Source organism: Odontomachus brunneus, unplaced genomic scaffold (genome assembly GCF_010583005.1).
Source record: "Odontomachus brunneus isolate Ranch 3 - 2012 unplaced genomic scaffold, Obru_v1 Obru_scaffold_026, whole genome shotgun sequence".
In the NCBI taxonomy this organism is placed as follows: domain Eukaryota; kingdom Metazoa; phylum Arthropoda; class Insecta; order Hymenoptera; family Formicidae; genus Odontomachus; species Odontomachus brunneus.
Window position 1 is genome coordinate 2,502,438 of NW_022639476.1, and position 14,466 is coordinate 2,516,903.

Sequence of the window (14,466 nt, forward strand, 5' to 3'; positions counted from 1 at the left end):
ATATATATATATATATATATATATATATATATATATATATATATATATATATATAATTTTACTCATTTCATCATATTCGCTCTTTCTTTCGCATTATCTCACTAACTTTCCATTTCTTTCTTCCATTCTCTCTTATTCGAACCAAATAGAAACAAACAGCGATACGCTGATTATTGAGCGTGATACTAATTAATATTAATAGTAAAAATAAAAAATCAACGCACATCTGTTATTTACAGTAACTACATATAGCATAGCAATACACAAAAGAAAAATAGCAACACACAAATGTTTAGCATCGAGCTGCAAATTGTTGATCAGTCGAAAAAATTGTATAACATAATTACTAAAAGATTAATAATAGCTTACCTAGTACTTTCCCTATTTTGATCGCTGGTCGCGTACGATCTGTCTCCTACCATCATAAACTCCTCGAATGACGGCATTCTCCTTCTGGGATTCGCGAAGTTCTCCCTCATGCGTGAACGTTCGGCGAATTTATCGGCCCAAACGTCGTGATCGACTTTTTTGTCTCTGCCGAAACCGTCAACTCTAAACTCTAAGTCCCTGTTAATGTCTCTGTTGATGTCCCTGTTGATGTCCCTGTTGATATCCCTGTTGATGTCCCTGTTGATGTCCCTGTTGATGTCCTGATTGGCGAGATTCTGGTACTCGTCTGCCGTTACCAAGGTATACCTCCGCCTATTCTGCTTAAGGATCGACTTGAGGCAGAAATATGTTTTTGAGTTTGGCAGCTTCCAGCAGGCCTCGTTCGATATCGGGTTCACGGTGATTCTGCTGCGCGCCTCGGTCTTCGGAATGGCGCCTTTATTGTTCATATACGCCCTTCTGGACACGCTCTCCTCGTCGAGAGACAACGAACGGGAATGAGAAAGCGAGGGTGGAACGGAGCGCGGTGTCCACCTCTGATGTCCAGCAAAGTGCGGCCTTTCGTTAGGCAAGTTTGCCTGCGCATTGACGCAGCCAGCTCTGCTGCTCCTCATCGGCTCCTCCTCGTTCTCCAGGATGTTCCCCAAGCTCTTTACGTTCTCCTTCGTGTATGCGTTCGTTGGTTCCGAGCGTAGCCGCAGGTTCGGCTCGGAAATGTTGCAAGGTATGGTTTCCTTATCTCTCTTGGACGTCACACCGGAGATAAAGTCTGCTGACGAGGTCTGCGAGCTTCTGCCGGACTTGGTCTTCGGCACTTGGTCGCGCGACAGGTCGTCCGAATTGATCGTCTGTGTGCTGGTGGACATCCTTCCGCAACTGCCGCATCTGCTCGGCGATGCTCCGCTCTGCAAGTTATCCATGGAACGAGGCGTTCGGTTCTCGGCGGGACGCAGGCGACCGTCGGCTGTCGTCCGCAGCGTCGCTATCCGGCTTTCGAAGGTGTCATCGTCGTTCACTGGCGGTGGTGGGCTGATAGGCAGGTGTTCACTGCTCGTCCTGATCTCGATGTAGCTGCGCTCGTCCACTCTGATCTCGTAGTTGTTCGCGTTGCTGTGACAAGGACAAGGGCAGTGATACTCGCATGGGGTCGTTAGGATCTGCTCGCTCGGGTCCTCTATGTTGCAGGAGGTCGTCGCGTCGGTCGAGTTCGTGGCGACGTTCATGACCACGTTTTGCTGATTTAATTGTTCCGCTCGCTCGTACAGAAGCGCCTCAGAGTAGCTCGGCACCATGTCCGTTTCCACGTTCGCTTCGTTCTGAGCACCTTGCCAGTTTTCTTGGCCATGCTCGTTGCTGGGCGCTGGGTCCATCAGCAACGCCTCGCTGTAACTGGGCGCCAGCATGTAAGAGCCTGGTTGACTGAGTTGGCTCATGGACGCATGGATGGGCTCGCCGGACGTTGGTGTGTCGTAATTTACGCCGAAGAGCTTTGTGATCTGACAGACAAATGTTATGTTTATAATTGTGGACTGTTCTTTTACCATTAATTTGTACAAACACATTGCGTTTAGACGGAGTTCGCGGAAATCAATGAACGTGAAAGAGTTATTAATATTTACCTGATAGTCGACGTATTGCGTCTTGTACTCTATGATCACTCTTAACGGCCAGCTGAGCAGCAAGGCACTCAGGCACCAGTAGACATATCGGTTCGTGAACCAAGGATTGCCGAGAACGGCGACCAACATTGTGGAATTGACATTGTTTCCGATATCGAGACCTTCTCTCATCTCCAAGTAGTCATCCCTGAGTTCCTGAAAAAGTCGTTTTATATTTAGATGTGTATACATATACGTGTCAATGCAGATATATGTGGGAAGTCGAAGTTAAGGAGTTTCAACATGATGACCAGTGCTAGGAGTTTCAACATGACCAGTCGCTGGTGACGATCTTGCAAAGCTATTTTTTGCAATCAACAACCAAAAAGTTATCGCTCGTAATTGTGTTTTCGTTCTTACCTGTTCGGCAAAAAATCTCGATCGAATCTCCTCGAATTCAGTGGCGGAGGTCATGTTTGAGAATGCGAAGCCTTTGGTGAGCATGATCTTCGTGATCGGTATTTTCGCTCCAAGCACCAGGTCCTTGCTGATATCCTTGACGCCACAATAATGGTAGTAATAGGAGGAAGTGGCCACATGTGTGTTCACTCTTTCGTAGTAGACCTACGGAGCGGGAGGGTGAGGCGGAAATACGTTCGGCACGTCCTTCACCCTTCCGCCATCTGTGACGTCACTGTGACTGTGTGTCCGCAGCGTACAGAAATGGAATGTCCAATGATACCGCGATTCTTATCGAACTAGGTAACTAACGCCTTTGAACGTCGATAAATTTTGTATATCCGAGAGATATTGCTTCTTAAATTGCTTAATGTGTGTACTTTACGACCTGACAAAAATGCAAAATGATAGAGGAGTTGTATTGAGTCGATCAATGAAAATCATACAGAAGATAGCTTCGGTTAGATGTTGAAAACTATTCACTATCTATTCACAATTGTTGCGTTAATCTTCTCTAACTTCTTCTTGAGTACCTTTCGGAAATTTTCGAATTTTTATTGTTCTACATTCAAGAAAAGATGATCTTGCAATCGCAGCGAAAATTATCTAGATATGGGAAATTAGCTAAGATGGATAAATGATTAGCAAACACTGCGATATACACTGCTATTTGTAAAATTGAGCGAAAAAGTCTCTCTGTGGCGCTCATCCAGATTAAAGCTAATCATACTTGTTATAAAAGTGTCTGTGGTAGAAAAAACTAGCGACAAAAAACAAATGCGAATAATCCTCTTATCTATTTAAATTTACTTGTAGATATTTCTAGAATATTACTGTTGTAAATTCTACATATCACAGGGTAGTTGTATACAGATATACAGGAAACAGCGATAAATCTTGCTGTGATATTTAATTTAAGCTGTGATATTTAAGCTGTGACATTTAATATTCTAGCCGGATCAATAAAGCATTTTTTTCAGTGAAACCGGGCTTCGACGAAACAAGATTTTATTTCCAAGTTCTAACTATAACCCGCGTCAATATTTGATCCGATTCTCTCGAATATCTAGCCGCACGTGTTGTATCGCGCAGACTTCAACTTTAAGTACTTTCTCAGATTACGCCCAGCAGCGGAAGGATTACAAGGTGGCAAACGTCTCCGACAAAGACCGCCGAAGTAACGAGATACGTCACCTGCGTGGTGATATAATTATCCCCGTTCCTGTAACGCGTGATCTGCCGTTTCCTGCGCGCATAGTGGTAGGAAACAGCCCTCCACCATATAGTCGGCCGTGCCATTTTCAGTTGCGTCAGTTTGGATAGTACACTGTCCTGGCTCTCGGCGTGCAATAGATCGATTCTGATAGGCGAATGGTAGCACTCCACCAGATAAACTAGATATAGCATTCCCATAAATGCCACCTATGGGACAGAGACACGAGAGAGGGTGACAGAGAGGAAAAGTGAAGGGGAGCGGAAGATAATGATGAGGGTGAGAAGAAACAAAGATGCAACAGTCGGCTGCATGCATCCAGATGCGCGTGAAAATGAAGATAGAAACGTGCTGATGTGAAGCAGTAGATGCTTTCCATTTGATTAACATCAAGTTGACACGAGTCGACTTCCAGTTTAACCGCCAGAACAATCAAATACAGCAGATGACATAAATTTCATTTAGAGGACCTAGATATGAGAAAAGGTGACGAGAGTGAGAGAGCGAGGTGGAAAGAACGAGAAAGTAGAGAAGAGACAATGATAATGATAAGAAGAAAAAAATGACAATAGTCAGAGTGGTATTGAAGTGTTTGAAAGTGAAGAAAGGGAATAATTGATGTAAAGAAATAGGCATTTTTTATTTAGTAACAATTACGACATAAGTCGATATCTGTTACAAAATAGAAAGCAGCCATTTTACATCACCTCTTTCCTTTGTTCACTTTTACGCATAGTTGAACGCATGTCATTGATTATTGTCCCTTCGCTTCTCTCATCATCATCGTGTCTCTCCCTCCGCCTTTCCCCTCTTCTATGTCACCCTCTTTCACGTCTCTGTCGGGTAGATGGCATTTATGGGAATACTCTGTTTTGTATGGCGGATAAACTAGAATTTATGTTAACTTGCGTTATTAAATGGAAAAAAAAACTCAATGAGCTAAAGAGGGGAACGACTCTCTGTCGTCCGCGTGTTTCTTTTACCTCAACGTACGTACCGGAATGTATATGTAGCCCTCGTCGCAGGGCGACGTTATGTGCTTCGAGCTTCTGATGGGGAACTTGGCATAGTTGACCATGAGCTAGGGAGTAGAAAATAGGGGTGAGAGACTTTATTTATGGGATTTCGAAAAGAGAGAAAGGAGGAAAAAGGAGAAGTCCCGCGAGAGATCGACGATTGCGCACATACCTTGGTGACGTTAGTGCATCTACACCACGTTACCGCGGCGATGCAGATGTAGATCAGCAACGACAGCAGCAGGCATTTGCAATTCGGCTCCCTTTGCAGCGCGCCGCACAATGTCTGGGCGATCGGTCGCTGCTGAGAACGGTGAAAGATTAATACTGCAGGGTCGCCGGCCATTTGGAGAGCGAGAGCTAGCGCGAGAGCGAGCGTTCGCGCTCATGGAAAAGTTAAATGTCCGGCGAATAACACGACGTCCAATAAATCTGCCGAGTTCACCTCGGAAACCTTCTTACATCGCGCTCTATACCAACAATAATAGCTCTTTATGTTTTAAACACTAGACACGTTCAGTCCGTTAATAAAAGTTGCGAATGTTCCGCTTTGTAGCGAGGTTGTCTCGCAACGTAAACGATGTGTCGCGTCACGTGCACGTGTACGGAATGTTATTAAAAGGAGTGATCAGAACTTCGCAGGCTTGAGTGGTACTCACTAAACTAAATAAAAAATGCTCACAAGGGAACCGTCGGAAGTGTCCCTCGATTTTGATTTGGCTTTGGATATGTCGCAGAGCAGCGGAGAACATATATAGTCATACTATCGAACGTCAAACACATAGTCATACTATATTTCGTCAAATATATAGGTAGCACATGAACTATCGGTTTACCTTGATAAATAACACCCACCCCTAAGCCTTTATTCTGAACGCATGTTTGGCATTAAAAACTTGGCCATCTGAAGTTTCATTTTTCTCACATGCATGGTAATGTAATTTTTCAGCTTGAGAATTAGAAAAGACATATTTGCGTTATGCGTTCAAAATACAGCCCCTAGACAGACACAAGATAGATGAACGACAAACGAACATTTCTCGCGATATTTTATCAACGTACTTCCTCGTTTTCCCGATTCATCATGATTGTACCAATCTTGAACTGGATGATTATTCGCCGTCAGGAATGAAACTGCGTTATTTCAGCGTCTTCCGCCACCCTCTTCGTTTATTTCTCGCTAAATTGCCAGCTTTCTCTCCAGCAATCCTACGGCAACAAACCACCACATTGAGCCTGTCGTCGAAAATGTTTATTTGGTCTTTGAATGACCTCAATTTCATAACGCTTGCGGGGTAAACGCGTGATATCGGGATATTGCGTCAGCGTATCTAATGGACAACCTCATCGGTAGGTACAATATCAAAGAGGATTTTGCCATCATAGCAAAATCGTCGTTATTAGCACGTATTCATAAGGACAATAAGAGAACTTGGCAAATATACCTTGGCAAATCTAACTTGGCAGATATACTTAATTAGGTTCGATCATCTTGACATCGACGTATGTTGTCAAGGCCATGTCCTTGGGTGAGCTTCAAAAGGCATTATATATGTATAACTGTCGTTCAATATCCATCAAAAAGATATTAACAAATTACGTGGATAATACAAATAGTAGTTCCTCTCAAATGTCCCGGTTAGAAATCACGAAGGGAGGTTGTTTCATCATTGTTATGAGAGAAACTTTATCATTACATTTGTGTTATTGAAGTATTATCGGTCGGTCACGTGCATATAAGAATAGTGAACGTGCAGACGACGGAGAGAGGGAACTCTCCCACCCTCTGTGTATCCCCACTCCGAAAAAACCTAACTTAACTTAACCCAACACAACCTAGATTACTATTTATAGTCATGTGCTGTCTGTACAGTATTTATACACGATGTTGTTGGAATATTCGCTGCAAACAGTTTTCTCAAAAATTCTCTAGATAGATTGTAGGTAATTAAATGCATGCTTTAAGCATGAGAATAATAAGCGACTTTCTGTCAGTAAACATTTGTTTCAGCAGTAGAGATTTCATTATGATACAGCAATTATATTGTTAAGAATAGAGATTATTTCCAGTTTATAAAGCATAGATTATCATGGAAAGTCAGCTTTGCTCAGAAACTCTTCAATTTCATTTCAACTATTTCAATTGTTTTATCACCAATAAAACAGACCCTGCTGTGTAATATCGAATGATTCCTTAAATTACACAAACAAAATTCTTTTGTTGTCCTTATTAGCAATGACGCTTTTGCTGTGACAGCGACGAAGTTCTTTTTCTCCGCGATATTGATATGCTAATCGTCCGCTCGGAAATGATTCATGTCAGCGCTTTTATGTCTCCCTTTGCATGTCACGACACGGAATTTTATCGCGAAATTTATCGGCGCTCCTGGTCTGGAATATTTTATCTATTTTAACGGAGTCGGGGGAGGTGTTCCCCAAGGTATCCCGCTTTGCATCTCGAGGAAGAATTTTTTTCGATTTTTTCAGAGAATTTCGCATGACAAATGACTTTTTCCACCGAGTAATAGACGTTTCTTTCTTATTTATTACGTCTTTCTCTCATAATTTTCCAAATTCTTGCACGATATCAAAAGTCCCAAAGTGGAGATGAAACAGCCAGTAGTTTTCGGCACGTGTACATGTTTCTAGCGATCCGCGCATCGTAGCGTGGACATGTACGCAACGGTGCGAAATTAATCCAGTGTCATCTAATGCTTGTGCGCCGCTTTCGATTACGCGCGGTATTCTATAAAAAGCCTCCCCTATATAACGACGCGCAAAGTGCATTCCAGCAGTGGCTATGGAACGGCAACGATGTACCGCGCGAAAAATTCTCGGCATGAAATCGTACATTCGACCGACGCGGAGTGTATGCGGACGCTATCGAAGCATCCTCTCCAGCGAATTTAATCACTGAATCGAGTCAACAATTATCACTTCTGATTACGATCGTTGCATCGACACCGGACACGCGATTTCCCTTTCTCGGGCTTAAATTCGGAAGCGAACAATCATTTAGCGTTTGAGAGCTTTTGTCCATCGATTAAGATACGTTTAAAAAAGTATACTTTTTCATATGATAAAGATGAGGTTACGAGATACTGAGATGCAAAAAAAAAAATAAAAAATACAAAAAAAATTTAACGTAACGAGTAGCATCGTTTATTGCAGCGCAAAACGCGAGACTCGCGTTCGATCAGCAAAAACTCCGCGATGAGACGTGCGATCAGCTGGCGATACCGCGCCAATCCATTAAAAGTACACGAAGGCTAATGCGCGTATCGTGCAATCATCATGCAATCGCGCCCTAGCACACCATCATACGATTATCACTCTTTACCGTCAGTTGGGGAGACACCTTCGGCGCACGACGAACACTGCGGGCTGGCAGATTACAGGACAGGATTCTCCCTATTGAACGTGGATGGACGGACGAAGCCTGCGGGATGCGGATGAGCGGTCGACGAGGGTGGCAGCTATCGAGTGACGGTGTGCTCTACACGATCACGTCCCCGCGGCACCCTCTCATAGCGCGTCACCACGACACATAGGTGCAGATTCATTCTCGGGGAAGGTGTTGCGATCACAACTGCCAGCAGCGTTCGACGATGTGGCGGTGCCCCAACTGACGGACGGGGTGGCCGACGCTCGGCGCTGATGCCGGCGGCGTCGGTGGGGATTCTGCTGGCGTTTCGCGTCGCGTCGGCGTCCTGCGCGCTCGTTTACTTATATACAACTCACCCCCTTGGCGGCACCGCCCTCGACAGCCGCGCTTTTTTCACCCTCGAAAGCGAGAGCGGGACTATCCCGGAAGAAGCGTCGTATAATCATCAAATTTTACGGCCGGCGGTGTGTGTCAAGCAGGAGGGAGCGCTGCGGCGAATTGCGGTAGTCCGGGAGGCGGAATTCTCCGGGTCGTAGGGCGTTAGATTTTTCAGTTGCACGAGGACAACGAATTTTCCGATCGCGTGAGAAAGGACGGCAATATTAATAACTAGGGCAGTTTGGAGTCTCGCGAGAGGGTGGTGCATTTCGCGAGAGCACTTGAGAGAATTTCAAGTTGACGCATCAAGTTATGGTTGAGAAGTACTCGAACAGTTGTAAATGAACGGATCCATTTTTAAGAAATATTAAAGATCGTATATTTACAAAGCTCTTCTCTATACGTGTAGCACTGGGGAACTTTTCTTGGGAGAAATGCTCTTTGTGAGTAATGTCCTCGATAGATCAGAGGAACAACGTCAGGGCCAGGCTCGTTATGCTAATGTTAGTATATATAGTGATCATTTGCAAACACATGGCCGCGATAACATTCAGACGTGTATAATACGAGTTTGCATGACCGCCATGCAGTCTTAGATAAAACTTAGAGATGGGATCGGTCACGCTTGTCAATTCGAACATGATTTTTCCATTTTATGATGGATATTATTATTGAGTAATATCAATGCCTATTGATATATTTTTCACATTATTCAATTCAAGAGGTAACACGAAGGGAGTGGTGGAAAGTGAGAAAATGGAAATCAATGTGATTTGCTGTGACGCATTATATAAATATAGTATAATTAAACTGTATGAATTCGGGTGAATACTAAACATAACTAATTATTTCATTTGTAAATTAATTAATTGATGTAATATTTAAATCTTATTGACAAGTTTTTTTTATAACAATCTTTGGATATTTAGGTGTGTGCAATAGAAAATTTCTAGTAACACTATCTAGTAAGTCTCAGAAGATCAAGGGTCGGCAGGAGTGATAAACAAATTTGGAATTGACCTTGGAGACCTCGTGCGGTTGGAGCGAGGAACTCTGTATTCAGGTCCACCAACGTCGAAACACAAAACACCGTATCTGTGTGTATGCGTGTGTATGTGTGTGCACATACACGCGTAAACACCAGTAGCGCACCGCAGGGAAATTAGATAAGGACTGTCTATCGATCGTTGTCCTCGTCCTTCTCTCGATCTACCGTTGCACGCACAAAGCAGCACGGCCTTTTTTATGTCTAAATAAATATTTCCCTTCTCTCGCCCCGTTGTCCATGTATTGCTTTACTCGTAAGTCTAGAAGAAAATTCTTACAAAGCTCTCGGGCGATCTCTCGAGAAAACTCAGCATCTCTCAGATACATCACGCTGGACCGCGCTGCTCACTCGCAACGTTACTTTGCCCTCACCGCTACTTAACGATTTACATACAATTGATATTTATTAATGATCTTAATAACTTTATCTAGGAAAATATTGCCTTTATTATCTTCATACTGTCTTCGATATTAGAGGGTTGCAGGAAAGCAAAATTGGCATATCTCACAAAGTTTTAGCTTGTAGCACTTTAATTATCCATATTGCACATGGAATATTGTATGTTGAACGTTAGTTAAGTATGAATTGTATGAACGTGGAGTCGCGAAATGTTGCAAATTAAACCGAAATTGATTATCTGCAGGCATATTTCATCTTCATCGATGCTACAGCTCGGAACAAAGGCGCATTTTGGCGCCGTCTCGACGGCTATCTATTGATTATAATTTGAGACGAGATGGTAGACGTGAACAAGTGCGCATGTATCTCGAAGTATCTGGACAGTAGGCGTCTGTATGTGTGTGTGTGAGAGAGAGGGGAGGAGGAAGAAAGGAAGAAAGAGAGAGATAACTGTCCATGAAAAATAACCGGATGCATTAGTAACGGAATATATCAGCTAATTGTTATTATTAGTATTGTTCGTCGCAACGTCATTAGCTTAAACGAGAGTTTCCAACGCAGATTTATCTCACGATATGTTACGAATGTATAATTCGCTTCACAGAGAATTGGCTTTGTCGTTGAATGAATAGAGAGTTCCATTATGCGAATTATTTCCTCTACTCAAACTTTCTATTATCCGAATGTAATAGCGAATATCTTCGTGAAGGAATCTCTTTCATTGAGACGGGAACATTGCGCGCGATCTTAGCTTCCTTAAGATGAATACGTGTGTGCCTCCCCGACTTGGGAGACACCCGAGGAATTATAAAAAGGACGCGGATGATTAGATGTGTGAGAAGAATGGAATTTCGCGCAATTAAATTTGGTCAAGGACGTATGCGATAGTAGATGTGTAAAGTACTTTTAATCCATGAACTTACATATATATATAAAAGTGTCTTCTTACAAAAATTTCGAAAAAAGTAACATTCAAGGAAGATTAGAGTCCCTTTCCACCACACAATGGGGTGAAACATCCAAATCTTATATTGTCAATTTCGGTATTTTGTCAACTTCGATCATTAATGTCATATCTATTATAAATGCATCAAAAGTATCTAGCATACCTACAAAGATCTTATAAAAAATGTTACATCTGGAAACTGAATTGAACAGTATTTTATTGATATAATTAATGGCACAATTTAACTGAACAGAATGTAATTTAACGTGTCTTTGACGGAACACGCTCTGTATAAGTCTACGTTTCAGTTACGTCGTTAGGTGGCGTCATTACGTTGCGAATAGAGTTAGAGAAAGAGGTAAAGGGCGATCCGAGAGTGCTAAATGGAATTCTCGATTCCTAAAGATCGTTCATCAAATCTTGCGAAATCTCATGAATTTTTCTCGATATATTTCATTCATTTTCGATCTCTGAATCACGCGACCGATTTGCGTGCAAAATATTGTTTATTGATAACGATTAACAAAGACGCTCTTCAAACAGATAGGTCCGCTTTAATATTATTTATGAAAGCGCCGCGGAAGATCTAGGAAACTGCTTCGACACCCTTTAAACGATCTGACCTTATTTTTTCAAAGCAATCAATAGGCAAGGGTTCTAATAAATACTTGGGCAGATCGATAAGCAAGCAAGATCAACAATGTGACGCCTGAGTAAATTTACGACGAAGTAAGTGCGCACACATGTGTGTATGGTGTAGATGTATGAATTTCTATCTTCACAGGTTGTCGCTTTTGCTTTCTCGTGCTTCTTATGTAATCTGCGGTAAACAATATCTAACAAACAATTCTTTACTCGAGGAAGTGAGAGTAGTTATGTCGAGGAAAGGGATACTGATCGCGCTGTCTCGGCTAAACATAATTTCACTTTTTTGGAACCCTGCCAGAACCGCATTTTGTCTATAGACTGACCTTTCAACCATTCTATATATATATATATATATATATATATATATATATATATGTATACATACAGAGTATTCCACTTTAACAGCCGAATATTAAGGAAAATATATAGCATATCGTAAAATGCTTCAGATCAGCTCTGAAGGGAATACGCGTGATGAATTTAAATAAATAGAGAGTATTTTGTGTGTGTATAAAAAATTGATGTCATTGGTTTTAAAAATATTTTTATACAACACAAATATAGAAGGCGGAGAGTTCAGTACAAATTTGTTGTAGTTTTCACCAAAATCCAATAAGAGACATATAGCATATAATACAAAAATTATAATTAGAACAAAATTAAACTTAATACAATTATATTTTTATACACTATATTTGTGTGTTACCATATTTTGTTAACGCCCTCTGAAAAATATCAGGGAGAAGCCCGAAAGTAGTCAGCGTTTCTGGTGATATTGTTACATACGACTGCCTCGTGTATCATCTGCGCATGTTTCCAAGGGTGGTACTGGTCTGGTTGAACCTATTTTGCTCTACTGCTGGTAAAATCGTCATTTGCTAACGTTAATATCTTGCCATTTGACGGTATCCTTACAGAAACGCGTGAGTCGCAGCCTCGCGCGTCCATATTAATAATATGAAATGTATACTTTTCGAGCGGAGATGTTTTTCAATCGTGAAACTTTCTGATTTTATACTTCAGACTGGGATACTTCGATTCATAGGACATATGGGAAAGAATATAGATAATTTTCTCATCCAATTGAACGGTAGTTATCCAGAAAAAAATAAATAAAAGAAGAGAGAAAAAAGAAAACTATAAAAGGTTGTAAGTCAGACAGCATAAAATCTCCTGAGGACGAAGAAATGTCCTCAGGACTTCCTCAGGATATACTCTGGATGTCCCCTGAACATCTGTGCTGTTAGGGAAGTATTCGATGATATTTTTGAATGCTGAATGACTGAAAAAGTATGAAATAAATTAAGAAAAATATTTTAAGAAATTCTAATAACTAATCTAAACTGTTCTGTGTTTCTATACATATTTATTATATTCCATACAGCACAAGTGTCCAAAATAAATCCTAAAGACGTTCCAGAGAAGACGTTCCACACATCGCTGGAACGTCTCTGAGATGTATTTTAGACATTTGTGTTGTATGGAATGTTATTGATTGCATTCGCGAATCTGAAACCGGCTTTTTAACGGGGAGCGGGGTTGCACACGTGCTACACGCGTAAAGATAGAAAAAAAGACTGAAACAGTCGGCGGCTGCGCGAGCCCTCGAGTAGGAGTGGTCTGACTGCAGGGCGGACCTGCTCTCGGATGATAAACGACGTTTGTGGATTATTAGGATCACGGACTCCCGTTTGTGTTTGCTTTTCTACAATTTACATCTCTAATCCAGCCCGTATGTTTCGGCCGGGAACGATACCCTCGTTGAGCTGGCCCTCGCTCCGCGATTTCACTTACCGCGATCGTGCAGCGTATCTTTCTTCTGATCCCGCTGGAGGACACAATTATAACACTAAGAATTTTTATTAAACTACATATGAGCGTCTTTCTTACAAAGATGGATCTTTTTACCGCACGCAATACGTTGTGTATTTCTCGAGAATTTTAATACGTTTGCAAATCGGATTTCGTATCAAAGAAATTGTCCATTATTGAAATTACAACATTACGTGAATGATTGCGACGGATATTTTTCACATATTTTAAGTGTCTGTGTACGTCTTTATGCTCGAAATCCAATATTTTTTATCAAAGTAGTCTCGTAAATTAATCTTGTTATTCAGAGATGTGTCTGTATTTTACCACAAGTATTGTCCGCATTTTACGAAGTGTGAACTCGTGCATGGAAAAAAAGGTTTGGTTGAATTAACAAAATATCTGGTCGAATATGAACGATCTAGAAATTCCGATTGAAGTAACCCGAATTCTGTTTAAGTCAACCAAAAGTTTTTTTAACTTAGACAGAATTCGGGTTACTTCAATCGGAATTTCTAGATCGTTCATATTCGATCAGATATTTGGTTAATTAAACCAAACCTTTTTTTCCGTGTGTGTGATTTTAAATGAGATCCAATCGGAAAGTGCACGATTGTGGAGAACAATGTCGTTTTATAATGCATAGGCGGTGTCTCTTAAGAATTTTATTTAACCGGAGGGCGCAACACAAGGGCCCATCGGTTCAATTCGTCCAAACCGGCCCGCACTTAGACCCTTTTTCTTTCCCCCGGGGCGCAATAAATCAATCCCCTTAGTTCGACGAGAGTACCGAAGTAGCAGGTGGCTCCTGACCGGCGTTCGCGCCCTTAATTCCCAATTAATGTTATCCTCGATGTAAACGTTCGGCTCGCACGTCCCCTCTTGTTCTCGAGGTACGTACACGTCCGTGTGCATCAAGCGAGTTTTGTCAGGATGAGATGCTACAGTTCGACGAACTGATCTTCACACTACACAGGAAGACTGCAGGAATATTATGGGAATGTGTGATTGCAATAAAGTAAGTATGTTGTGAAATGTTGCTGCAACATGTACAATTCTAGCGGAAGTAAAGCGACCGCCCTGGAGGTTGATCGGGCGCGGGTGGTCGCCTCGACCGAGTTAGGAGCTATTGAATTATCGGTAGGACCGAATTTCACGGGCTAACGCCTCCATC

General features: G+C 41.9%; 1 protein-coding gene across 3 annotated transcripts in view; it reads right to left on the reverse strand.

Moving 5' to 3' along the window:
* LOC116842651 overlaps nt 1-8,300 on the reverse strand; it is an 11,756-nt gene extending 3,456 nt beyond the window's left edge. For 2 of the 3 annotated variants that reach the window (XM_032812159.1, XM_032812157.1), the window contains exons 1-8: nt 8,017-8,300; nt 5,739-5,885; nt 4,849-4,980; nt 4,658-4,741; nt 3,642-3,869; nt 2,409-2,612; nt 2,010-2,204; nt 370-1,886 (exon numbers count right to left, since the gene is read on the reverse strand). In XM_032812159.1, coding sequence (XP_032668050.1) covers nt 370-1,886; nt 2,010-2,204; nt 2,409-2,612; nt 3,642-3,869; nt 4,658-4,741; nt 4,849-4,980; nt 5,739-5,762 — 2,384 coding nt within the window. In that variant the 5' untranslated portion in view covers nt 5,763-5,885; nt 8,017-8,300. The remainder of the gene's footprint in view (nt 1-369; nt 1,887-2,009; nt 2,205-2,408; nt 2,613-3,641; nt 3,870-4,657; nt 4,742-4,848; nt 4,981-5,738; nt 5,886-8,016) is intronic. The other variant, XM_032812158.1, reaches the window with a different exon arrangement.
* Between the last annotated feature and the right edge of the window lie 6,166 nt (nt 8,301-14,466).